Source organism: Notothenia rossii (genome assembly GCF_949606895.1).
Source record: "Notothenia rossii genome assembly, chromosome: 6".
Lineage (NCBI taxonomy): Eukaryota > Metazoa > Chordata > Actinopteri > Perciformes > Nototheniidae > Notothenia > Notothenia rossii.
Window position 1 is genome coordinate 15,301,340 of NC_136909.1, and position 25,199 is coordinate 15,326,538.

The 25,199-nt window shown below is 41.6% G+C and overlaps 1 protein-coding gene and 1 long non-coding RNA gene across 5 annotated transcripts; one reads left to right on the forward strand and one right to left on the reverse strand.

Moving 5' to 3' along the window:
- Nucleotides 1-1,784: 1,784 nt before the first annotated feature.
- On the reverse strand, nucleotides 1,785-14,693 carry LOC307043358. Of its 4 annotated transcripts, XR_013809352.1 has the most exons (6): nucleotides 13,766-14,685; nucleotides 13,488-13,694; nucleotides 8,399-8,447; nucleotides 8,040-8,122; nucleotides 6,219-6,572; nucleotides 1,785-6,114 (listed from the first exon to the last, which is right to left on the reverse strand). It is a non-coding gene; the product is annotated as an uncharacterized lncRNA (long non-coding RNA). The 4 variants fall into 4 exon arrangements; XR_013809351.1 differs by having other exon boundaries at nucleotides 6,262-6,572; nucleotides 13,488-14,693; XR_013809353.1 differs by having other exon boundaries at nucleotides 13,488-14,678.
- Nucleotides 14,694-15,581: 888 nt separating this feature from the next.
- Nucleotides 15,582-23,977, forward strand: nr2f1a (nuclear receptor subfamily 2, group F, member 1a). Its single transcript, XM_079687740.1, has 3 exons — nucleotides 15,582-16,904; nucleotides 18,396-18,923; nucleotides 22,750-23,977. Exons 1-3 carry the CDS (start codon nucleotides 16,472-16,474, stop codon nucleotides 23,022-23,024), a joined length of 1,236 nt encoding a protein of 411 aa, XP_079543866.1. The 5' UTR covers nucleotides 15,582-16,471; the 3' UTR covers nucleotides 23,025-23,977.
- The last annotated feature ends 1,222 nt before the right edge of the window (nucleotides 23,978-25,199 follow it).

A 25,199-nucleotide genomic window follows, 5' to 3' on the forward strand; every position in this document is an offset into this window, starting at 1 on the left:
GCCTTGCTTCAGGACAAATGATCCTCTTTCAGTAAAAACAGTCATCCGCGTCCCTATCATTTACATTCTCGAATGTCTGCAGAGGTGCAAGGGAACACAACTTACTGACAGTGACACTTTTTAGACACACCTGTTAGTATTAATTGGTCAGTATAATACAAGATATATGTACATATAGGTTTGAATGTGTTTCGATCCAGCAGTTTGTCGATACTGTTAAAACGTTATGCCTGACTCATTTCTTCCTAGATGTCCTGAAGAGTTATGGTTCCTCACAGATATGACCTTATGTACAGGTAATCAAACATCCCAGGGCCGTGACACAAACGTTTCTTCGACTGTCTGTGACTCCCAGCTCCATAGCCTTTGGCAGGAGGTCATGCGTGACAGTTTTATTGATACGGACCTCTGTAATAATTACACAGCGTCTTGCATGCACTATTGATCAGGCCTATTGATAAAATAATATTTTACTGTAAAGGTCTGTTGATTTGATGCATTACAGCATAAATCTCTCCTCACAAGCAGCTGATTTGGAAGCCCTACTGCAGAGTGATGGATGTTCCCACAGATAAACACACACCCGCACAGAAGAATACACACACAAGTATTTATATCTATTGTTTGAATGAGGTAGTAACAGACACAGGTTAAAGACAGGCAGAGATGTAATGATACCCATATAAATATACGATCACATAGAGAAGACAAGTGGGATCTGCTATCCAGCACAGCTCATACGATGTGATATATATATGCTAGGATGTTTATGGAGTCACAGCTCCATCTTATCATGATTTGTATTGTCAGCAGGGGCTGAATCTGCATGGTGGTAATAGATCCTGATGTGGTTCAAATGCCCCGTGGTGAATGGGAAATAGAGATGAATGTGACAGATCATACAGAACTTGTCCTGTATATAAACGGCCTTTAGAACTGTTGTTCTCACAGGCAGGGAGGACAGATTGTTGAACAGCAGGCGTGTAGGGAAATGTCATTGCTGGTATTAAACTTGTAAAAATGTGATCCTCAAAGCTGACCTCTACAGTTGATGCAATGAAATTGATATGATTTCCAGAGGAGAAACATTCTATACGTTTTTCTGGTGTTAAAGAGGTTTTTGTCATTCTGAAGTTGCATGCAGCTGAAATCCAGACTAATGGAGGACTAAACACAAAGTGTCAGGTAATATACACTGGTACTTATGGTGTCACGCATTATCACCCTTTGATCTTACAATGGAAAAACATAGTATTTGTAATAAAGGAAAGGACCAAATGTATTACTATTGGAGGAAAGGAAAATTGGTCTTTATGGTTCAGGTTAAAAAGCAGCTCACTAGACCATGTTTCCGCTTTGGCTGCCAGTTCAAAAGCATGTTTTCTTTTTGGACTTTTCGCCGGCTGAATTCTGAACCACTTGGGGGTAGTTTGCAAAGGTTGTGGTGCACCAGCGACAGGCTGGTTTTCACATTTAAGCAGCCAAAGGGACATGGGAAACATGACCGTGTTCAAGAGGCCTACAAAAATCTAAAAGCCGGGTTACAGAGTTAATCGCTGGCCCAGTGGAGACCCCCCCTGAGCGGCTGCTTCTACAAAATGCTGAACAGCATGTCTGGCTGTAGCGCAGGAATGTTGTCCTGCAGGGGACAGAGGAGGGGAAATTGATTTTAATCAGCAGTGATGTATTTTATAAGCATAAAACCTGCTCCAACTTGCACTGTTTGAAATGCTCTGGAATTCTGATACTATCAAATGCATGAAACCAATAAAATAGCTCAACAGTTTCTACACTGCCTTTTTAATGAATAGAAGTGTGGGAACATCATTTTGGAAAAAGCCTTCGTCACATAACAGGAAAAATAAAACAAATTTCTCCGTATTTTTGCCATCAATTCAGGACCCTACTTCCATAGTTTTCCATTGATACATTATGGAATCTATCCATACCATCCTGTGACTTTGAACATACACACTACCATTGTACCACAACTGTTTGAAATGCTAATATAGAGCTTGTGAAATAGCAACAATACCACCAGTGTGTTCCCCAGAGCTGGAGGGAAAAGGCAGAGCAAGACAAAGGCAGTTTTTAATCTGAGCAGGAAGCATACAGTGGCGATTCACTGTGACATGGTGATTGATATGAGTGAGTAGTGTATTTACCGAGTCTGACGGGATAGGAGAAAGAGAGTGTTTTCTTCCCATCCGTACGCTTATCTCCCTCCATAAATCACTGCCAATGGGATGCATAAATGTGGATGAGAAAATGTTGTATTGTTCCGACTCAGGCAATTCTACTTTGACCTTTACATTTGCCATTGGTCACTGGTGCTAAACGCATACCATGACCCTTTCTGACCTTGGGCCGTTCATATTTAATAGCCATGAAGCCTGATGGTTCATTAGACTGAATACAGTGTATGAACACACACGCACCACATAAACACTCCAAACAAGTAGTAACTGTAGTCGGGCCTAACATCTTTTCATGCCATCATTTTCTCTGTCGATTTAAAATATCACATTAATATAGACAATATATGATCAGTTTTGTTCCCTTCTCATCCGTCTGTGTCTTTATGGCTATGATTCTATTATCCCTTTCCCGGCGGCACGCTATGATGGGATATGTCCATCCTAACCTTTGACTCAGGCCAGTGCTTTAAAGGTTCTGCTCTTTGCCCTTTCCCATTTGACCTGTCTGAAGTATACCTTTATAATTGCCTATGTCGCTATCAAATGCACATATGAGAGGGGGCAGGGGCAGGGGGCCGAAGTCTGTCCGGTAACCTTTTGGCCTCTTGTTCATCCATTCTGCTTGGAGCGAGCACAGCATGCTTCCTCCCCCTGCCCACAATCCCATACTGTATTAGTCTGCATGTCGGAATTATTGATGGTACTCTGGAAATATTTTATTGGTCAGTCATGACCTTTGACTGGGGCAATGCAAACACTAACCCCCTCAAAGCTTCCTATTGACATGGATATATATATATATGATCAGATGGCTAATAGAAGTATAGATTTAGAGTGGCTGAGGAGCTAGTCGTTTAGATTTGAACACCATGAGGTCAGCATTGTTTTTCCCCACTATGCATGTTAAGGGTCACATACTGAGTTTGTCACCTATCCTGTGATGTACAGGAAATACATTTTTAGGAAGACACATGTATGTGTAAATTAATAATACTAAATAATTTCAAATGATGGTTTATATTTCAAATCGCAAACCTTAAATACTCTTTAAAATGGTGACTCTTTTTCTCGTACTGGTCCTCCTCACATCTTTCTTTATTCAATGTGCTGTACGTCTCTTCATCAAAGGTAGTGTATCTTGTGCTGAAGCACCCACAATTAAGATAAGCCCAACCCCAGCTGGACAATTACCTGCAAACTAACCTTTTCTGGAGGCACTTAAGAATGTAAGGACCCCTGAGGATAGATGCGCCTGAGTAGAACAAGCACTTGAACAGAGAGAGAGAGGGAGGGAGGATGTAAGGTATGAGAATGCCGGGGTAGAGAAAGGGTGACAATGAGGAATACAAAAAAGATAGAAATAGAGAAAAAGACAGTATCATGGTGAGATTACCTAATCCTCTGTCTGAGAGCAGTATTTGAAGGACCTGGTGGTGTCAGACATGAGGGGGCTTTGTGGAGGTTTACCCAGGAGAGGCCGGCTCAGCAGGGGGATATAGTGTAACTCCAGGTGACCAGTGCTCTGTCCCCAAGCACAAACCTCAGCCCATGGCTTTGTAACCGCTGTTAAATTGATTGCAGGGAACTGATGAGATTTCCCTGCAGCCCGGGTCATTATCACATTGTGTACCAGCTCTAATTCACTCGTACTGAGCCCTCTATGGATTATCACTATGGTTTATGTAGTCATTTTTAATGTAAGTGACAGTATTTTCTGTCAAAAGTTCATATATCTGTCAGGTTGCGTGTGATAAAACTGGTTACAGGAATCTCAAATGTGACATGAATTTAATGACATACATTGAAAAACACTGACTTGTATTTCCTTTCCTAATGCCTGCTGCAGCATTTTTAGCACGGATCAGGGTGTTACAGTCTACCCTGCTGTGCAACGGGGAGAGTTTCAGCACTGTATGATATCTGATCCCTAAAATGCTGCAGGGCACCCACTGCAAATCAACAATGGATTAATGGATCTGGTTCTGCTCGTAAATCTCTGTGGAATTGGAAAGCGTTCTAGGACAGTCAGCCTGTAGTGGTGTTCTTAATGTTACAGGCAGTTTGGGTTTCCCATCGTTCAATGGCAGTGACAGGGTAGTAAAGATGTGGCAGCATCTCATGTCAGCGTTAAATCAGTGAATGTCAGGAATACTGGATTGTCAGTCTGCGGTGGTGAGAGCTATATCAACACTGATTCATTGGTAGAGATTTGTTTATGAATAACCCTTTTCAATAGCTCTCAACATACAGTAGAATAACTATATGCACCATAGAAAAGACAGGGGGGAAAAAAGTGAAGTGCAGACATGCTCTAATTCAGCGATGTCAGTACAACCCTTCAACCTAAGAGTGGTGCGGTAAGGCCTTGCCATAGATCACAGTGGTTAACAGTTAGCTGTTCCTGCAGGTGTATAGGGAATGGCAGTAACTGCTTCCATTACTGGACAGAATGGCCCAACTCCCACAGCCCCCTCCAGACAGCGCTGTCATTACCCATCCATTGTGAGGCCTGAAAGGGAGCTGTAAGTACGGCAGACTTATGGCTTTGTTAGAGTGACTAGATGGTCTCCTCTGTCTCAGCACAGGATAAGGAGGGACGGTGGTATGGAAGGATAGCCAGATGGAGTGATAGAGATGGAGGATGAGGAAGGATCGAACACTCCCTGATGCCACGCCACCGCCACCACTTCCCGATGTGCTCGTGAGTAAAGTGCAGGCTGGTGGGTGGGAAGGGTTATTTGGTGCTATTTTTACAAGAAACGGGTTGATTTGTCTTAGGCCATTACCGTCTATTACAGCTGCGAGTCTTGGGGAAAAGGTGGGAAGCGGCAGACGCTGGCATTCTGCCTAAAGAGAAATCAATGAAACAAATTAATCCTTCGCAGGCTGCGGTGACACAGTAATCCATCATTCAGGGGGCGCTTTTACACACTGAATCAGGGAGCGAGGCAGGGAGGTGGAGGGATTGGGGGTCGGGGTGGGGGGGCTGGGTTGGTGGGTGCGTGTTGGTAGAGTGGGGTGGGGGAGAGCAAGACTGAGGCTCTGGGGGACAGGGGCAGACATCCACGCTCCGGTAACACTGGGGCAACGGTGGGTGGTGGCAGGGAATCAAGTAGCTCTGAGCCCTTCCTTTATAGCCTTTAGTTGCCTGTGGACATACAGAGCAGGAGGAGGAGGAGGAGGAAAGGGACGTAAACACAATCAGCTAAACTGCACCATGGACATGGCCATGATTGCACACATACGCCTACACATATTCTCCCTGTTGCCTGTCGCTTGCCGTCTGCTTTAACCCCACCAAGCTGATGGTTATGAGAATGATAGGAGAGCTTTATTATTTATTTACACTGGACACACAACCAAGGCAACTGGTCATTAATGCATGGACATAACTTGGGTGGGAAAGAATATAGGGTGAAACTGGGGCCATGAGGTGAAGGGAGAAAGAGAGAGGATATAGGAAAGCTTTGCTGTAATGTACAGATAAACTGAAGCCACAAATTACACTCATTGCTTAACATTCCAGCGGCACATTATAGCACTGCATTGTTTCAATTGCAGATCATAGCAGATTGTACTAGTGATGACATATTATTTTGCATTGTACATCATTAAAGCAGTCCTTGGTCTACTCCCCACCCATAAACATACACAGAACTCACTGCCCTACTGCCTAGCAAGATAAAAAAAGAACCCAACATTTTACTATTCAAAGCAGAGAGCCATACACATGCACCCAGATTTGCCTCAGTGACGGCCATTGCACGGCCAATTAGAGCTCAGATCTATCCGTGTGATTGAGTCATGTGATCAGCTGCCCTGTGAGGAAACAGTCCTGTCCAGGCCAAGATCCATGTGAAGCAGCTGTACCCTCCGATGAATCACACAACAGCCGACATCAAATGATATCACAATTCTACCGGGAGTGAGAGGGGAAAAGAACACATACGCACACATATTAAGATTGATGTGTTTTTATTAAGATCTTTGCTGTGTTGCATTGCCTTTTAGTAATATTACATCATTATGAAAGCAATTTCAAGAGCATGATCCATTCTGTTACTGTATCAGCCGGCTTTGTTGGTCTCCAGGCTCCCTTGTGGCACTGAGGTTGCTCTGCTGACGTTCATCAATGGTGACCGCGTGTGTTTTTAAAGCAGTGACTTGTAGCTGGAGCTTTGATAGAGGGTGGTGATGCTTAGGAAGCCGGGGTCATTCCATGAAAAAAAAAAACCGTAATGCAGAAACACAACTGGCAGCACCATCATTTGCCGTGTCATTTTAATAGAGGGTGCCACTTACCTTAACCAGCTTTCCAAAAAGGAATTCCGATACCCCCCCCTTTTTGCCTCTAAAGACACAGGTGGTAGCATTCTGTGGAACGACAGGTTAGAAAATCAGAGAAAATAGTGGGTGGAGGAAAAAGGGAGAAGGGGGGAGTGAGTGTATGTGCTGGGAGGTGAGCGAAGGGAGGGAGAGGCTGAGCAGGGTGGTGCAGGAAGGGTAACAGGAGCAAGAGTGGTCATAGAGTGGAGACGAGGAGAACAGAGAGGGAGGGAGGGGAGGAAGGGGAAGAAGTGAAAGGATGGAAAAATGTGTGGATATTGCTGCAGAGCGGATGGTGTGAGGGAGGCAGAGTGAGAAATGTTGCCGGAAATGCTAGAGCCAGCAGTGTGTGTAAAAAAACCACACTGCAACATTTCTCATCCTTGACATCACTGACAAGCTTTCCAAACACACACAGTGTGCTTTCAAAATGCAGGGCTATAAAACCTCAATCTTTAACACATATGTTTGTCCTATGTTTATACTCTCTTTGTTTCCTTTCCTTTTGTAAACAAGGCAGATGTTGGGGATATTAAATTTAACCGATGCCGTAATTCTTAATTTGTTTTAAGATTCTCACAGCAAATTCAATAAAACATGCTTTCGTGTAATGAGAACTTTCTCCCTCCTCTCGTCTAGGAGACATGCTGGAATGACGGATATGAGAAGAGGGGAGGAAGAGGAGGAGGAGGACAGAAGATTGTTGTGGAATGTTTGCAGTTCTGGCCAAAACTCGACCATCTCATTTGTCAGGGCTTGACCCCAACTGTGGGGTCAAGGGTCAAAGGGAACATCTGAGGGGAAACTGACTTGGCTATCACACACACACACACACACACACACACACACACACACACACACACACACACACACACACACACACACACACACAGAGAGAGAGAGAGTCAAGCAAACACACACACACACACACACACACAGAGAGAGAGAGAGAGTCAAGCAAACACACAAACATGTGTGAAAGCGTCTGTGAGAGTGTCTCCTTACCTCTCCTTCAGCGCGCTCACACATAATTCAAACTAATGTGCAGTACATCTGTATATATCATCATTATTATCAGTCCTACTCTTATTTGTTTTATTTATAGTGTATTATGTTGACCTCTAGCTACGAAAATATCAGCTGTCATTTTGCGAATAGGCATAGTATGGTCTTTTTCCAAAACAAATCATTGAGAACACATTTTAGTTCCATGATGCTTGGATTCATTTCTGAGTAGTTTGTGTTAGTACTTGATAAACACACACACTCCAGAAATGTACTTAGTGAACAGAACAAATCTTAACAGACCAATACAATCCAGAGAGGGCAGCCTGTTCAAATCTATTAAGAGTTACTATTAATTTACAATTGATGTTATATTTACCACATACGTATTTGATTAAGTACAATAAGCCTGTCACTGCAGGGCTGTCATGTCAAGTGGGCCAACGCTCATACTAAGCAGTAGTATCACCATCAACGTCTTATAATCAAACAGCACTCGCAATAAATTACATCTCATCCAAGTGTCAATCCTTGCACCACACCGACACGTCCCGCTGTGTTTCTGAACACCTGGCCGCCATGTTGCTCTCTGCCTGTGAGGAGACACACAACACAAACTTGGTTACAAAAGGGCAAAGTTAGCTCCGCCGAATAAGTCAAACTCTCTGCTTCAAGTTTCAAATTAAAGTGAAGATAAAGCCGGCAGTGACAGTGTGGGTGGCCTGCTTCAGTGACCGACATAATCACTGAACACCTGTGAGTCACATGACATTAAGACAGAAACCACACTGTGCATACTGAAACTGGTACATTGAGTTCATGTTGAGCTTTATTAATATATTTACAAATGAAGATTAGCGTGCACTTACTACTGTACTGTATCTCTGGCTGTTCTCTGGCTGCTCTCGTCTGCACCTCCTGTAAGGGAACAAATTGTTCATTTTCATGGTTTGAAATGCAGCCTATCCATCTCTTTTTCTCCTCTTAAAAAAAGGACAGGTAGCACAGCGGCTGATATTCATGGCTTTTGAGACGGATCTTAAATCTTACACCTTTGTCATTCTTTGGCCGGAGACATCAAACAGGTGCTATGAATAATTTATCTTAAGAGTTTCACATTGATAAGGTCACAATCTGCCAGGTCTGGACGCTAAACACAGGCCACCTTCACACCTTCACTTCACTGTCTTTTAACACACATGTGCCCACACATGCAAACATCAGACACCTTTAAAATGAAAATACACAAAATGTCAAAAGGGTTCCGTCCAGTGTGGTTGGTGTGAAAGAGAAGGAGGGATGTCTTTTGGTTTAAATAATATATATGTGTTTCTTTAATGTTTTTATTAAGAAATGTGCTGTTTTTTATAATCTGTGCTATATTTGTTGCATTATATGTAATATATATATATAAGATGTTTTAAATTGAAGAAAACATTGTATTGCAGCTATTCATTTATGGCATATCATATTTTAAGGGCTGACAAATAAATAAATGGGTGGTTTACCCAATCGGACCAATGTTGTTTCCTTTTTTTCTCTGTACTGATGTAAATCTGCCAATTTGCTCAGTCATATTGCTCCAGCATTATGATGGTTCAGCTACACTACATTAATTAAACCCCTTCTGTGTTTTGGTTTTGGGGTAAGAAAATTGAGGGGGGGAAATCCCAGTGCTGATGTGATGCCACTCAGTTAGTTACAAACCAAAACAACCAAACAAGTTAAGCCAGAAGGGGGTCAAACTCTGACCCAGGGTCAGTAATTATTGCAAGGCATCATAACCAACAGTGTAAACAATAAACTGTCACCTAAAGAGAACCAATCAGTAATCATCTGCTCATTTTAAAATTGTGTTTAATATGAAATTACTGTTTTAATTACTGTTTTAACATGGGTCCCCCACACGACAGTGACAGTACACTTCATGAACGACGAGCTTCTTTTTTTGCCTCCCCCTTTGAAAGCACACATTGAATCGCTCCTATACTGTGTTGACCCCCCCCCCTCTTCCTCTCTCCTCCTCTGCCTCTCTCTCCTTGTTTGCTCCCCTATAATCGCCATACTTCTTAAAAATTGTTTTGCACTCTTCTGTGTCGGAGGGTAATCTCGCTCTTTTGTCGCTGAGCTATATTTCTACTGTGTGTTGTCGGATAATGTGAGGATGGAATGAAAGGTAATCTGCGTGCAGAATTCCTAAAGCTCCCTTATCCTTGTTGAATTTCTCAAGAATTCCACCTTTGCCCTCCGGTTTCCCTGAAATAAATTACTTTAAGGGTGAGATGCCTTCACACGCACCCCCGTATGGGTTCCGGTTTTTGTACTGCCTTCTTTAAACGCAGTTAACAGGCATTATGTATTTTTCTAATTCACTTCATTCTTCCGGACCGCGTCGCTCCCTCGATATTTCTAATGCACTTTAATAACAATAAATGATTTACCAAACTTGCATAAAAATAGAAACCAAAGTATGAAAACGGTGTGTTGATCATGTATGATTACAATACATTAAGTTGACAGTAATATAAACAGGTCGTGTTTGATTCTAACCATCGACCACTGATGAGACATTTTCCCCTGACAGTTAATGTTCTGTCCTGCTTAGTTTACTCTGTGTTTCGGTTTAGCTGCTGATTGATATACGCTGGGCTTCCCCTTACAGTGGATGTCTAAGAAGTACACATGCTGTTGCAAATCTGTTTCCCTTCATCTAGCTTCTGGTACTTAAAGTTTGGTTTTTGGGTGTACTACAAAATTACAGTGTTTGCACTGTGGAACCACGAGGTTTTGGGTGCTAATGGATTTATAATCTCCGTCTCTGGGACCATCCAGAGTAATTAGCACATGGGCTCTAAAGAAATGATGGTTAGTGAGCAATAAAGCCATTGCCCATAGCTTAAACTGACAGTCCCTCTAACTTAACTCCAACCTCAAGCCTAATTGGGAAAGTCATTGCAGTTATTGTGCTCAATTATAGTCTGCGATGCAAAAACCCTAGAAAGAGACTTTCATTTATCACGTCCAAAACTGAGGGATCTCAAATCTCAGGAGACACGGGCCATAATAAAAATAATGAGGAAAAGCACAATAATACAAACTAGCATGATTCAAACTATGGGATAGTGCAATTGTACTGCTAAACTAAAGTCCTTTTAGGGCAAAATAATATATGAATTAAAAAAAAACATAATACAATTATGAAATAATTATAAGACAAATTAAGATATATATATATCCTTAATCAACAGAATGCTGTTTGCATCTGTCGGTTTTAAACTGTGTGTTACTTTCCCTGTTTGGGCAAACACTTTTCAGTTTCCAGTATAATTAACAGCCATGCTATTATGTTAACTCTTATTGCCTGTTAAATGCGTTGGTCTTAAATGGTTGTAGCCTATAGGCTCAACGATATTTCCACTATTTCTCACGAATGGCCTTTCCATTAAGAGCGATTAGATTATGTCTATTGAAAGTTGCTGATCCATAGAAAAAAGCCAGCGGATAAAAGGCGATTTCAAGTGACCTTCTCGTCCCTTTCACACCAATCTGAGCCCCCAGAATAATTTGGGGATCAGTTTTGGACAAAAAGAAGCCCCCCATCACCACACACACACACGCACGCACGCACGCGCGCGCACACACACACACACACACACACACACACCCCTCGCCCCCTCCTCCCTTTTCAACACACAACCACTCAAAGCAACAAAAGAATGAGTTTGAATTATTTTTTGTTTAAATGAGGACTTTCTAAAATATGATAGTGCTTGTGTTTGTTTTGTGTTCATCGCAGTGCGCACGGTTGAAAATCTGCCTTTTTTCTCGATTTCCGCAAGTGCCATTTAATACATTTAGCTTTTACAGGTGCGGAGGAAAGTTACACGAACTTTGTTGTAACAACTAAATAGTCACTTATGACACTATGTCATAATCACTTTTGTTTAAATAAGGTCGAAGACCTTTATTTCATTTTATATTTTACGATTTTAGCGTCATTTAAAAACAAATTCCCCCCAGCATAAATCAATATGTCACTGCAGGGTTACTGCTTTCATGTACTCAAAAAACAATACTAAAGCCAAGTACATCTCCATACTGCTTTGCTTTATGCCATATATCAACAACACGGCCCTAATGTAAGAGTCCATGGGCTCGGGAAATTATTCTACAAATGACCATCTCCAATAAATGACATAATAAAGCGAAATGCCATTATCAGCGACATTTACTAACTTAATCTTAAATCCCTTTATTAGAAATGAAAAATAACTTTAGTGACAAACTTCTTAATATACACCCCAACAAGTGTAACGTTATGTTTGCAGATGCATCGTATTGTATTTGCTACACATGCTCGGTATATGACTATTAATCAGCTTCTATTATTTAAATAGACTGGACCCAGCATGGAGATGTGTAACAATGCTAGGTGTTCATCACTTTATTCGTTTTGGTTGTTTATTCATTTTAGTTTTGCAGGCAGGCGTTGAGGTCGCAGGGATCAGCATCAGCTTGATGTGGCCCTCTAGTCCAGCGTCCAGAAACATGACCCTGGTGTGCAAACAGGAGGTGTTTTGAGCAGAGGCCACATGGAAGAGCGAAGCAACCCATATGATATATTTTTGGCTATGCTGTGGATGTATCCTGGTGTGCTTACACGCAATCAATACTAAACAGACCCTCAACCATTCCTAAATCCTAACATTCGGATGTATCGTTTTACATTTTCTAAAACTCATCCATATAGTCACGTGTTGTTTATTGGGGGACCTTGCACTTGTGACCTCAGTGTCTTCTCTCTACGCTGCTGGTTAGTTTCTGCTTGGAACTACATTTCGTGAGTTTTACAACGTCATACTGTAAGAGCATCAGAACTTGATCATCACATATTTGGCCAAACTAACTACACCTATCAATTTCAACTATCATGAAATTGCAACAGTTAGGCTATATATAAACTATGGAGAATTCAATTTGGATTAAAATAGAAATAGTCAGATAGAATTTCAATATTCCACGATCACTAATTATCTGTTGCAGAGATTACAGTAAAACGACTGCTAATGCGCAAAAGCATCCATTACCTGGACATGTTTAATAATAATGTGATTATGTAATTATATGCATGTTTTTAATAATTTAACAGCCTGTGCATATTTTGTTTCCCAAATAACAAAAGGTAGAATAACTAGAGAAATGTAAATTACAAATAAATCTTACATGGCTCACGTGGAATGATTATTAGCATGAACTTTATTCACCCATGAGAGGATTAAGTTAAATCTTATTATAGTTATTTTTACAAAGCTGACTGGCGTTCAATTTGTCCTGTAGTAAGTGGTACACATTGCTACACACTATATTTTATATCAGTTCTCATTTCAACCCCTAAACATTAATAATGCTGCTTTGATAAATTACATTGTGTGTCCTCTTTCATTCCCTCGCTGCAATCTTTTCTACGTGTTTTTGCCGGTGCGTGAGATTTTGCACCAAACTATAATATTTGCATCTGACAATGTTGTGGCTAAACTGGCGTTTCGAAAACAGCGTAAAATATGGGTTTTGGCTGCTCTCTTTGATCAGCCTTTTAATCCGGTGACACTATCGCTGAGACAAACAGCCTGCTATCGATCTTTTCATTATGTGTTCAAACAACAAATAGCCTTGCAGGTGAGGTGCACGGCTCGAGCGAAAAATATAGACTCCCATGTCCAGCGGTACTACAAGCCGCTTGTAAAAACTACTATCTGATCTACAAATCAGCGAGGACAGTTGGAAAGCGGTGAAATAAGTCCAACATCCGGGGAAAATATCTAGTTTTAAACTTGTGACTCTGACACTGCCCGGGTCGGCTATGTGGTTTGAAGTTAACGGTCATGTTGCGTGACCATTTGCTTTGTATTCAGATGTGTGTATAACGTAGGAGAAGTGAGAAATAAACATTGTACTTGCCTTAATGGTGTCTGGTTTTATCCAGGTTGAGGGCTGCTGCTGTTCTGGTAACCGCCGTCGCCGGTGCTTCTTCTTTTAATGTCCTGCTGTCCACTTTCTCCTTTTTCTCTCGCCGTTTCCCAGCTTTCTATTAGAACCCCTACCCTGCTCCCATTCGCTGCCCCTCTCACGCTGCTCTCCTCTTCTCCCGCGGAGCCCCTTTCCAATCTGTGGAGTTAAATCTTAATGATACACTTACAGAACAAAATCTTTGTCCGATTTAATCTTATTGGTTTCACCTTTTCAACGAGCTGGAGATATGGCCGGGGAGTTCTAGTGGAGTGTCCGAGACAGGGACGGGAGAGAGAGCTCTCTTGTTGAATACTTAAAAAAACAACCCATCCCTCCTATGCGTTTCTAAAGGGGCACTTGCATACTTACGCTCCGTTTTGTCTGCTAATAGCTTTTATGTGGTTAAAGATCTGTTTACAACAACTAGTTTATTTGTTCTAAATAATAATTTGATGTATTTTTTTAATGATTCTCTTTTTCCACCATGTGTGTTTTAGGCGTTTTGGATATGATTTTTGCAAAGCGTTTTCACTTTTTGGTACATTTAAATAACATGTAATCAATCTTTTGTGCACTTTTGTGACAAGTTGTTTTTTGTTTTAGTATGAGTTTTACTCGTTATTTTTCTTGAACGTTTCTTTGCTCCATTATTATATCAAAAGATTGTACTTTTCAAAGTGAAAAAGAGGAAAGGAAACGGTACGCAAAAATTAGGCTTAGTTTATTTTTATTATTTTAACTTTATAGTATTACAAATTCATGTTTGATGACTTGTGCATGCATTCATATGAGGTTGTAATTGTACAATGTACGCTAGATGGCAGCGCGATCCAGACATTTTTTAGCTGGAGCGGTAGTAACCCCGCAGAAACCCTCATACAAAAAAAGCCGGAATCCCCATGCAAATTCCCAGCAACTTCACATGATTTTGAATTACTGTCATTATTAAGACATAATGTGACACGAGCTCAGTGATAGTGGAGACTATAGGACCTCGGTAATTATTGGGTATTGCTTATTGCTCCGTGTAATTTTTGAGATATTGGGCTACTGACTCGGCATCCCGTTTGTAAAGCACACTCTCTTTCATGCATCATTCTCCCCATTGACATTTTCCTCCCTTTAAAATCTAATTTTAACTAAATTGTAAGTTTAATCAGCGACAGTGTGCAGATTACAGACGAGAATGTACCGCAATGCGCATGCCAAAGACAAACAACGTGTGAACATATACATTCGCTTCAATGCAATACTGACACCCGTTATTTTTCATAAAAAATATATGAGTCCAAGACAAACCATTTTGAAACTTTGGCTAATTTTTGGAGCCAGAGTCCCCCTTTCGCTGTTGCGGACAGTTTTGGGGTTTATTTGTCGTGCGTAAAAGCTTTGTCCCCCCTTGCCTTTACCCCGCTTTTTTCTGCTATTCTATTCAGGATTTCTTCCTCTTTTTGGTGACAATAGACGGCCCATACTAATCAGGTTTCAAAGTAAATAGCAGCGCGGGGCGAGCTCAATGTAAATTGTGGCTGTCAGAGCCCCCCAGCCCCTCCAGCCGTAGATTGCAACACTGCAAAAAATATCCATCCCCTGACATCAGTCAGTCCAGTATTGAGTCTGGAAATCTTGGATTTATATGAATAAGACACCGAATCTTCCATCGAAGCAAGGTGTTTCCACTTGTTTCCAATGCCAATCTGCCCATCACTGTAAATTGTATTACATCATTGTTCATTTATAAAGGAATCTCCCTTCATACGCTGCTTTATTTCAGGATATTAACTCCTAATTATTCTACAAATGAGTCGGACTGCGAATACGAACAAGCATCATTTTCTTAACTGCACTTGCATTTTTTTCTATTTTCAGAAAAATATAACATTTCAACATTTGAACACGAGACCCAATGACTTAATGAGATGGACATTTTTTGCAGTGAATGAACGGAGGGGGACTCTAACCAATGGAGAGGAAGAGAGGGCTTGGCTATAACCTTAGCCTCCCATTTTCTCTCTCTCCCTATCTCCCCCCTCTCCTCCTCTCCTCCTCCTCTATGCAGGGCTCTGGCCAGTCAGTCGCCTTTGATTATCAGTCTCCAGCAGCCCCTCTCTTGGCTCCTTGACATGAGCACCATATAAGGCGCAGCGATCTCCATAGAAACGTGTCAGTTTCAATAGTAGTGTCAAAGTTCACTATATACAGACATTCGCGCAGATCCCCCGTTTCGGAAACATTGCTCTGCTGGTCCTCCCGTTTAAGCGCATTCATTTTTGGGTCTCTCCTTCTTCTTGCATATTCTATTAGTTGTTGCTTTTGGTCTTCTTTTTTATCTTTTCTCTTCGTATCTCCATTCCTCCTGCTGGAGAGAGGTGAAACTATACATGGGCACTTCGTTCGGCGACGCGGTTTTCTTTCGCTGCTGGGCGAGATGATGAGGCTTATTTAAGAATATAGATGTAAAAATCCGGCACTTCAGTTTTTCCTCCACTCCTATACGACGAAGACGGGAGTGTAAAGGAGCAAAGGGAAGAAAAGAGAAAGGAATTTATCTCCGCAGCACTTTGGATCGCGTGTCTTTCCAGCAAAAGGTTTTTTTCTCCTGCCTTTCCTTTGTGGCTATTTTATATCAAACTGCAATTTGTTACGACTGGACACTGGTTCTCCTACAAGATTAGGGATTCCTGAATGGCTGGCTGCAATATACCTTGGAACTGGCCTCCCGATACTTGCAAATCTTGATCGGGTGCCTATTCAATCGCTCTCCTGTATTCTGAATGTATTGATCGCGTCCTACTCTGCTTCTTACCCTATATGAGATTGCGTACTCCGATTTGACTTTGCACTGCCCCGTCTTTTGAGATCTCGTTTTTTCCTCCAACGCTTCATAAACACCGGCGAACATTTCGCTTTATAGCACTTTCAGGGGCCGAGATATGGCAATGGTAGTTAGCGTCTGGAGAGATCCGCAGGAAGACGTGGCCGGAGGACCTCCGAGCGGCCCCAACCCAGCAACGCAGCCGGCGAGGGAGCAGCAGCAGACGGCGTCGGCAGCGCCGCACACTCCGCAGACCCCCAGCCAGCCGGGACCCCCGTCCACACCGGGGACCGCCGGGGAACAGGGGAGTAAGACTTCTGGATCGACTGCACAGCATATTGAATGTGTGGTTTGCGGGGACAAATCGAGCGGCAAACACTATGGCCAGTTCACCTGCGAGGGATGCAAAAGTTTCTTCAAGAGGAGTGTACGGAGGAACTTAACATACTCATGTCGTGCCAATAGGAACTGTCCCATTGACCAGCACCACCGAAATCAGTGCCAATACTGCCGGCTGAAGAAATGTCTAAAAGTGGGAATGCGGCGGGAAGGTGAATATATTTTTAAAGCCCCTCATGATTACGCATTGCATAGTAGCAGACGAACAGGGCTGCCATGTTGCATTAAGGTCACAGGCATATGGCTGGGCATACTGCAGTCTCCATCCATGTTTTTTAGGGATGTTTGCATGAATGATTAGTATGTTCTGCCTCTGTAAAAGAGGTAAAAGGCCAGTGCAGCCACAGCAGTTATGCTTGTGAATGCAGGTCGTCTTAACAAAGCGGCTCGTTTAGCTGACCCCTTTATTTAGTTTTTCCTTGCAGACTAAATTGTAATATTATCAAGCAAAGACATTCTGAACAACAGGGCATTTTTACGTATTTGTTTTAGAACATAGGTTGATGTCTGCCCGTATGTGTGTGTGTATGTGTGTGTGTGTGTGTGTGTGTGTGTGTGTGTGTGTGTGTGTGTGTGTGTGTGGGGGTGTGTGGGGGTGTGTGTGTGTGTGTGTGTGTGTGTGTGTGTGTGTGTGTGTGTGTGTGTGTGTGTGTGTGTGTGTGTGTGTGTGTGTGTGTGTGTGTGTGTGTGTGTGTGTGTGTGTGTGTGTGCAGGGCTAATAGTCCTTTCCATATATATGTGTAGTTTACTCATTTATAATTGTAAAGTGGGTTTTTTAATCAGTGTGTGTGAATGTAAAATGAACACACTACAAACCCACGTCTCTAGCTCCTTATGCTGACTAGACAGCTCAGACACACTGAATAATGCCGCTGAAGTTGTCCATGGCTCATTGTTTTGCCTGGTGCAATACAGGCCGTATAACTTTCCTCTCTGTGGCAAGTGTTTTGTTCCAATTCATGCAAACACCCCTTATTTAAAATCAACTTTTTGCTGTAGAAACAGCAAGCCCACGTGTAATGTAACACCAGTAACATAAATATTTTATTTATTTAATAATAATCAATAGCTGAATTCCTTTTATTCCCACCTGACCTTTGGGTTTTGGTAAAATGTCTAAATGTTTTTACATTAATCAGTAATTATCAATCCCATTCGTAATATGTTTGACCACAATGATAAATTATTAATATATACAAAACCCCACGTAAATAAAATGGCCAAGTAATACAAGTAGACTGTTGCCTACTATGCAATGACGCCGTGAAATACTTATTAAAGTATGTGTTAATCTTTGTCTTTGTATAGCAGAAAATGTGAATTGACTATAACAGTGATTGTATTTCCATGTTGTGTACATGTAACGTGCAACTCTAAATATAAATGCGAACATTGTGATGGTTGAGGGATAAAACCCATCAGATTTGATGAGATCTTTATGCTGTCGATAAAATAATTTGCTCTTACAAATGGCATATTCTAGTCAATATGTTTTGAAAAGCGTGCTGAATTTAGATTTCAGTGCACGCCGTTTTATTGAGGAGTAACACACTAGCTGTAGCTTTCTCTACGGTTACTACTCATGAACAATGTTTATCAGTCCTGGATGCACATTTCCTCTTTTTTCTCTTTCTTTTTGTTAGCGGTTCAGCGAGGACGAATGCCTCCAACTCAGCCCAACCCAGGCCAGTACGCGCTGACGAACGGGGACCCTCTGAACGGCCACTGCTATCTGTCCGGATACATCTCGTTATTGCTGCGGGCCGAGCCTTACCCGACGTCCCGGTATGGAAGCCAGTGCATGCAGCCCAACAATATCATGGGCATCGAGAACATCTGCGAGCTGGCGGCTCGTTTGCTCTTCAGCGCCGTGGAGTGGGCGAGAAACATCCCTTTCTTTCCAGACCTGCAGATCACCGACCAGGTGTCCCTTCTCAGGCTGACGTGGAGCGAGTTGTTTGTGCTTAACGCAGCCCAGTGCTCCATGCCTCTGCATGTTGCCCCTCTGCTCGCCGCGGCGGGCCTCCACGCCTCCCCGATGTCTGCGGACCGGGTCGTGGCTTTCATGGATCACATCCGGATCTTCCAGGAGCAAGTGGAGAAGCTTAAGACCCTGCACGTAGACTCGGCAGAGTACAGCTGCCTGAAGGCCATCGTGCTTTTTACATCAGGTGGGTGTCCGACGTGTCACATAGGAACACGTCTCTAATCACATAAGGCCCATAGTTGCACTAATGTTACTACGAGCAAGGCTCGCATGGTGAGACAGTGACACTGTGGCATCAATAATATGGCTGTCAAGTATAGGCTGGTTACAAATCTGACTTTACGAGATGTTTGTGTAGCCGATGCAATAGCTATTTTGTCAACAGCTTGCTACATATCCACTTACATTCATTCCCATGTCCGTTGTAGCCGCAGTATAAGAAGTGTAAACAAATCCAGATTGAGCGAGCGCATCACGTTTTGTGTAACTCATAGTACAATGCGCCTTAGATCCGGTATAATTGACAATCTTATACATCTAAATATTTCACAGTGTTGAGTTTAAACTTTTTGAACACGTCTGAACCAAGAGCTAGATTGTAGGTTCGCGTCCATAAATGTTGGAACAGGTGTCAAATAATCGAGCGTAAAGATGAAATAGTCTATCACTGTGTGATATATGACAGCTGATACATTTATGAGTGTTGGTGCATGCTTTCATCCTTGTTTTGCATGAACAAACACATGTCTTGGGGGGGAAGGAAATAATCCTTAGCAGACAGAGATCAAAAAGCTGATGGATGTTGACTCATATGATCAGTGCATCGCTTCTCCACTCAGGGCAGCACTACTTTATAGATTGTTTGTATATTTGTAACTGACCTATTCATTTTTCTAAGTTACTGAGGATAGTTTATCTTGTCGCACAAGCTTTTAAAAGTCATCAGCAGCAATTTCCGAACCTAACCCACATTGTTGATAGCTTAATTGATGGCTGACTGAGGCAAGGTCCTAAAGTTCCTCATTTACGCTCGGTGCGTAATTTAGATGCTATTTTGGGGTTGGTTGTGTAGCTTGGTGCCATTAGGCCTGTTATGTCAAAGGAGTCTAGCGATGGAAGGGAAAGGAAAGTATAAACTCACAATCAAGCCCCAAACTAATGTAGAACTTACCTAAAAGTTTTGACCTCATTGTCTTTTATTTGACACATTAGACAATTCTGTAACATATATGTACATATCCTATAATTAGAGACGTTCATGTTATAATATTCAGTTTTAATGTAGTTTTCAGATGTGGATTTATATTAACATAATTCCTATTTACAATATCCTTAGAAAGCGTCATAACTCAATTTTATATTCAGTGGTTACACTTTTCCTTGAGCATATTTCAGTAATTCTTTTTTTATTATTTACTTTATTTCAAAGGATGTAAAACTGCACACATTACCTTAAATGTAATTATATTACATTTGAAATGATAAAAAAACATATTATTTTATATTTTTAATAAACTATCCAACACCATATTAAAACGTCATGCAGAGTGTACCTTATATTGTGTATAATAGGAATCTAAATGATCCTAACTTCAAGTTTGAGTGCTCACCAAACTTAGAAATGCAGAGATTAACTTCTTGTCTGTTTCAACATTTTCAGTCTTACCATAACATAGGGTTTTCTTCAGTTAGAAAACTTTAGGTTTTTCTATATGTGTAATTTCTGGAGCCATAATAAAAAAAAATCAGTTTCAGTTTATTCGGACACGCCAAAAATACAAGGCACTCTGAGAGGTAAATATATGTTTTAACACAAATAAATACATGATTTGCCTCAGTTAGTATAAGTAATGTGGGATCTTGTTAGATGCGCTTTGCTGTGTGTGCTGATATATTTGGCCACATTTTCCTATTTTTAAGCTGTTTTGGTTATTCACCCCCGATTACCCATTAGGCTACCCAGAGAAACTTCATACACACATTAACATTGTCCATGTTTTCTAACAGATCATTTAGTTAGGTTGAGAGACTACAACTGGTGTTGGCTATAACAAGTCATGTGGCATTTTGCCAAAACTAGCATGGATTGTTTGCCTTTAATAACACCAGACTTGTCAGTATTTTATGCACTTAATAATACTGGCCAGGCTACACAATTTCGCCACAGTTTAGGGTCCTTTATTTTAAGTCCTCATCCACGTGTGCACGCAGTGTCTGTGTGTCTTTGCTAATTTACCACAGAAATCGCATTTGCTGATCTGGAAGCTATCTGCTCCCACGTCTCAGTATATTGAGGTGGTGGGGTGCAGGGTTGCAAGCAGGCCTAATGGAGAACTATGGGGTGTCTTTGACCAGCTTTCTTTCGACGCATACATTAAACTGCAGCATATCCCCTGCACCTCCTATATGGCTGCATTGCAACATTCAAACTAGCCGATACATTTTTACCTAAAAAATTCAAATGTAATTAATTTCAGCCTTATTGATTTCTGTAGATTTTAAAAGGGACACTCAGCGTTAATCCAAAGGGATTTGCATACATGGGGTTTTGACCGGCAGGACTAAGGTCACAGTAAATCACCCCGAGATCTCAGCGTTGCCCCGGGGTTCATAAGGTTATTGTGTCTGGCCATAGTGAGTTATAGCACCGATGAACCACGAGTAGGCTTAAAAGCGTCCGGTGTTCAATTTATTAGTAGCCTACTTGGATACTAAAGATGTCTTCCTTGTGTAGTTTATACAAAAGCGCAGCTCAATACAGACTCCAGAGGACAACCTACTGCATGTGGGACCATATATGCCAGCGGTTATGCTGCTTGCATTTACAGCAGTTTATAGAACACGCATGCTTGTGTGAAAAGCACTCCCGTTTTATAACGGGCTAAAACATCGTAAGACACTAACAAGCATTATATGCTTTTGTCTATAGTGAAGCGTTGCTGTGCAGGGCTGCATAACCCACCAGTGAGCACCAAAACAGGGTCCTCGCCTGCGTTGTTGCACAGGCTCATTTTCTGACATTTTATGTCGCTCCTGCGTGACTATTGACTTCACCTCCTCTAATAAATTTGATTGCTTCCAGCGGCCTGTCCTATAGGCTCCGTCGAAAAACAGGCCAGGAGAGGTCTATGGAGAGAAGGGCGGCGAAATGACTTAACAGCTTACTGCAGAGTAATTAGGTCACATTACATCTAGTGTAATTTCAGATTCATCAGTGTCGTTTATGTTTCCTTATACTTGAATCCCCAGAGTCCAGACATTAAGAGCATCGGCCTTTAGGCCTATTCCCTACCTTTCGCCTTTGCTCCATTTCCCCACCAGTTCTTCTTCTGCAGGCTCACAACACGGTTTTCATGACATTTAACTCTATATTCTTGTTGATTGTTGTAAGAGCAGGCAGGAATATCCTCCACTGACTTGTACCTCCCCTAATACAGCAGCAAGTCCCTTGTTTATTCTGTATGACAGTCCCACTCGCTCAGTGTGATGTAGCATGTTTGGGCAGTGTGTTTGTTCATTCCACTTTGTCAATAACACGTAAAGGCTGATGTTGAATGATAACCAGAGTGCTTCTGCAGGACATAAATTGGGGGTGGCAAGGTGTGCACTTGCCAAAGCTAAGCCCACGTGAGGCTAGAATTGACCATGTGCTTTTGTTTTCATATTTTGCCCCCAAAATAAAAAGCAACATTGACTGCCATGTAATTTTTTAGTTCTAGCCTATATATTTAAATATATATATATATATATATATATATATATATATATATATATATATATAAAATAAAAACATTTTTAATATCACTGTTTCTCTTCAAGCTTGGAGACTGATGTGTTTTGATAATATAATATTTTCTTAACAATATATTTGTAGCCAACAGTAAATGTTTCACCGGTTCCTCGAAATGTTGAAGTTAAGCAGTAAAAAAATATCAGATTCAGCGATTTTTTTCCACAATATGTTGGACGTAACGAGCCTAACCACAGTGTTCTTGGTGTGTGTTTCTCAGATGCTTGCGGCCTGTCGGACGCTGCTCACATCGAGAGCCTGCAGGAGAAATCCCAGTGTGCCCTGGAGGAGTACGTTAGGAGCCAGTACCCGAACCAGCCCAGCCGCTTCGGGAAGCTCCTGCTGCGGCTGCCCTCTCTGCGCACCGTCTCATCATCGGTAATTGAGCAGCTGTTCTTCGTCCGCTTGGTAGGTAAAACTCCTATTGAAACCCTCATCAGGGATATGCTATTATCCGGGAGCAGCTTCAACTGGCCTTACATGTCCATCCAATGATCCTAATATGAAAGTGGGAAAAAGAGAGGAAAAAAAGGACCAAAATTCAGCGCCCCTGACCCCATCCTCCTCCTCCAAGAAGACTATATATAGGACCTTTTCTGCGAAACTTGGAAGACATTACTTTTTTTCTGTCTTCTGGGACTGAGATGGAATACATTATGTACAGAAAAATATTGGAACTGGACTTTACACCTGTGTAAATCCACCCTCATCGTCAAGAACAATACTCTTCATTTTGTAAAATACTAGTCTTTATTTTCCTTTTTTTGGTAAAAAATACAAATAAAATGAAAAACATCATATGCGCAGTAAGAAAAAAAGAATCAAGACTTAGCGGGAAAATAATGTTTCCAAGCAATTATAAGAATTGTCCTGTGTCTATGTACCTCTCTGTTTTGTATTTTTTCTGGTTCTAAACCAGGGTTTCTGTGATTCTATACTAATAATTTTTTGATATAACCTTTTGCTTCTTATAATGAGTGCGATATATGTTGTCGAAGCTATGTTCTCCAAGAATTAAAATTGAAGTGAGAATTTAAAAACAGAAAAATAAAGAAATGTAGACAAATAAGAAACGGTCTAATCGCTATGACAATATTACCACTGATGGTTGAACTTTTTCCCAATTGAAACGATGGACCTGCTACTGCAGCAAACTGACCTCCTGGACATTTTTACTGAAAGGACGTCTGGGGCGCCTTTCCCCGGCCATGAGTGCGTGTGGAGTCGATCATCAGTCAAAGAGGAGAGACATGAAAATCAAAAGCACTTTTAATATATCATTTCAAATACATTTTGTTTGTTTCGTCTTGAACATTTTCATTGTTTCTTGAATTTTATTGGTTGTTGCCTTCAATTTGCTTACTCCATTATGCAGCTTTTTGCAGAAGGGTCGGTTGATGAAGTTGTGTGATGGTGACTGTACTATTAAAAAAAGAAATAGGCAACAATGTCTCATTCTCAAGCATATTTTATGTTTTATCATCAAAGGGATTTTGTTGTTTCTGTCCGTTCCTGGTATAAGAAAAGCTCAAGTGCAGGCTACAGTTACTGAGTCACTCTTCGGCATTGCCTTATAATGGCACATATAATTATGAATACACTGTTTGTCTCTATTACACCCTTCCCACCGAAAATGAGGTGATACAAGGGATTAAGTGTGTTAATTACACAATTAGTAAATACCTTACATTTTAACAGAGCCACTGACACAATGCTAACACAAAGAAGCGGAGGCTATAGGAAGTACAGCAGTGAGCTCTGTGCTAGCCTGTGTGCGCGCATTAATGTTTAATATGTCTCCCAGACAGCAAGGAAAGTCTGCGGACCACACAGAGCCACCTCTATCTTACCTCATGTGGCTTAATCAAGGTGATTCTTCACAAACCAAACAATATTCCCCTCTCCCCGTTCTTAAAAATTCTGCCTTGATACTGCATGCCTCAATATTGATGTGGGCATCATTTGGCAAAAAGGTTAGACCCCGCTGCAAAGCTGCTGTGATATGCGTGATCAATCTGGAAAATGTATTTTACAGCATGTAAGCCAGTCGATAGGAACACCGAGTACGATGCATTGTGTGGGAATAGAGCGGAGGAAGGAGAGATAGAGATAGAGAGAGAGAGGGGTAGAGAGACTGTGGAGCCAGCGCAGAGACAAATGAGAGGGGAAATGTGTGAGAAGGAAAGCAAGTGTGTGTGTGAGGGAGACAGAAAGAGATGTGGCCTTGGTTTGCCTGATACATTCACAATGTAATGAGAACATCGATAAGTCCTCAATGTGTTAGATGGGTTAGAGTTTCTGTCCTTGCATTGGTTTGTGTGTGTGCGCGCGTTTTGTCTACATATACTCTACAAATGAAACAGGAAGCCGAGTTATGGACCTGGATCTACCCTCACTGTCATTACAGAGGTACACTCACACCTACAGTGGTAATATGTGATAAATGGGAAGGCGTTGTGAAGAAGAAAATGGGGTTTCGATGTGACAATTATTACATTTGCCTGTTAGTCGTCGTCGTCGTCGTCGTCCCCCCTCTTCATCATCAGACGTGTTGCTTATGTGCCATATTGCTCACATCTTCATCTACTGACTGGCAGCGATGAGGGACAGGAGGACAGGAGCTGAACTGCATGCAGCACGTTGCTATGTCTGAGTTTGATATCGCCATAT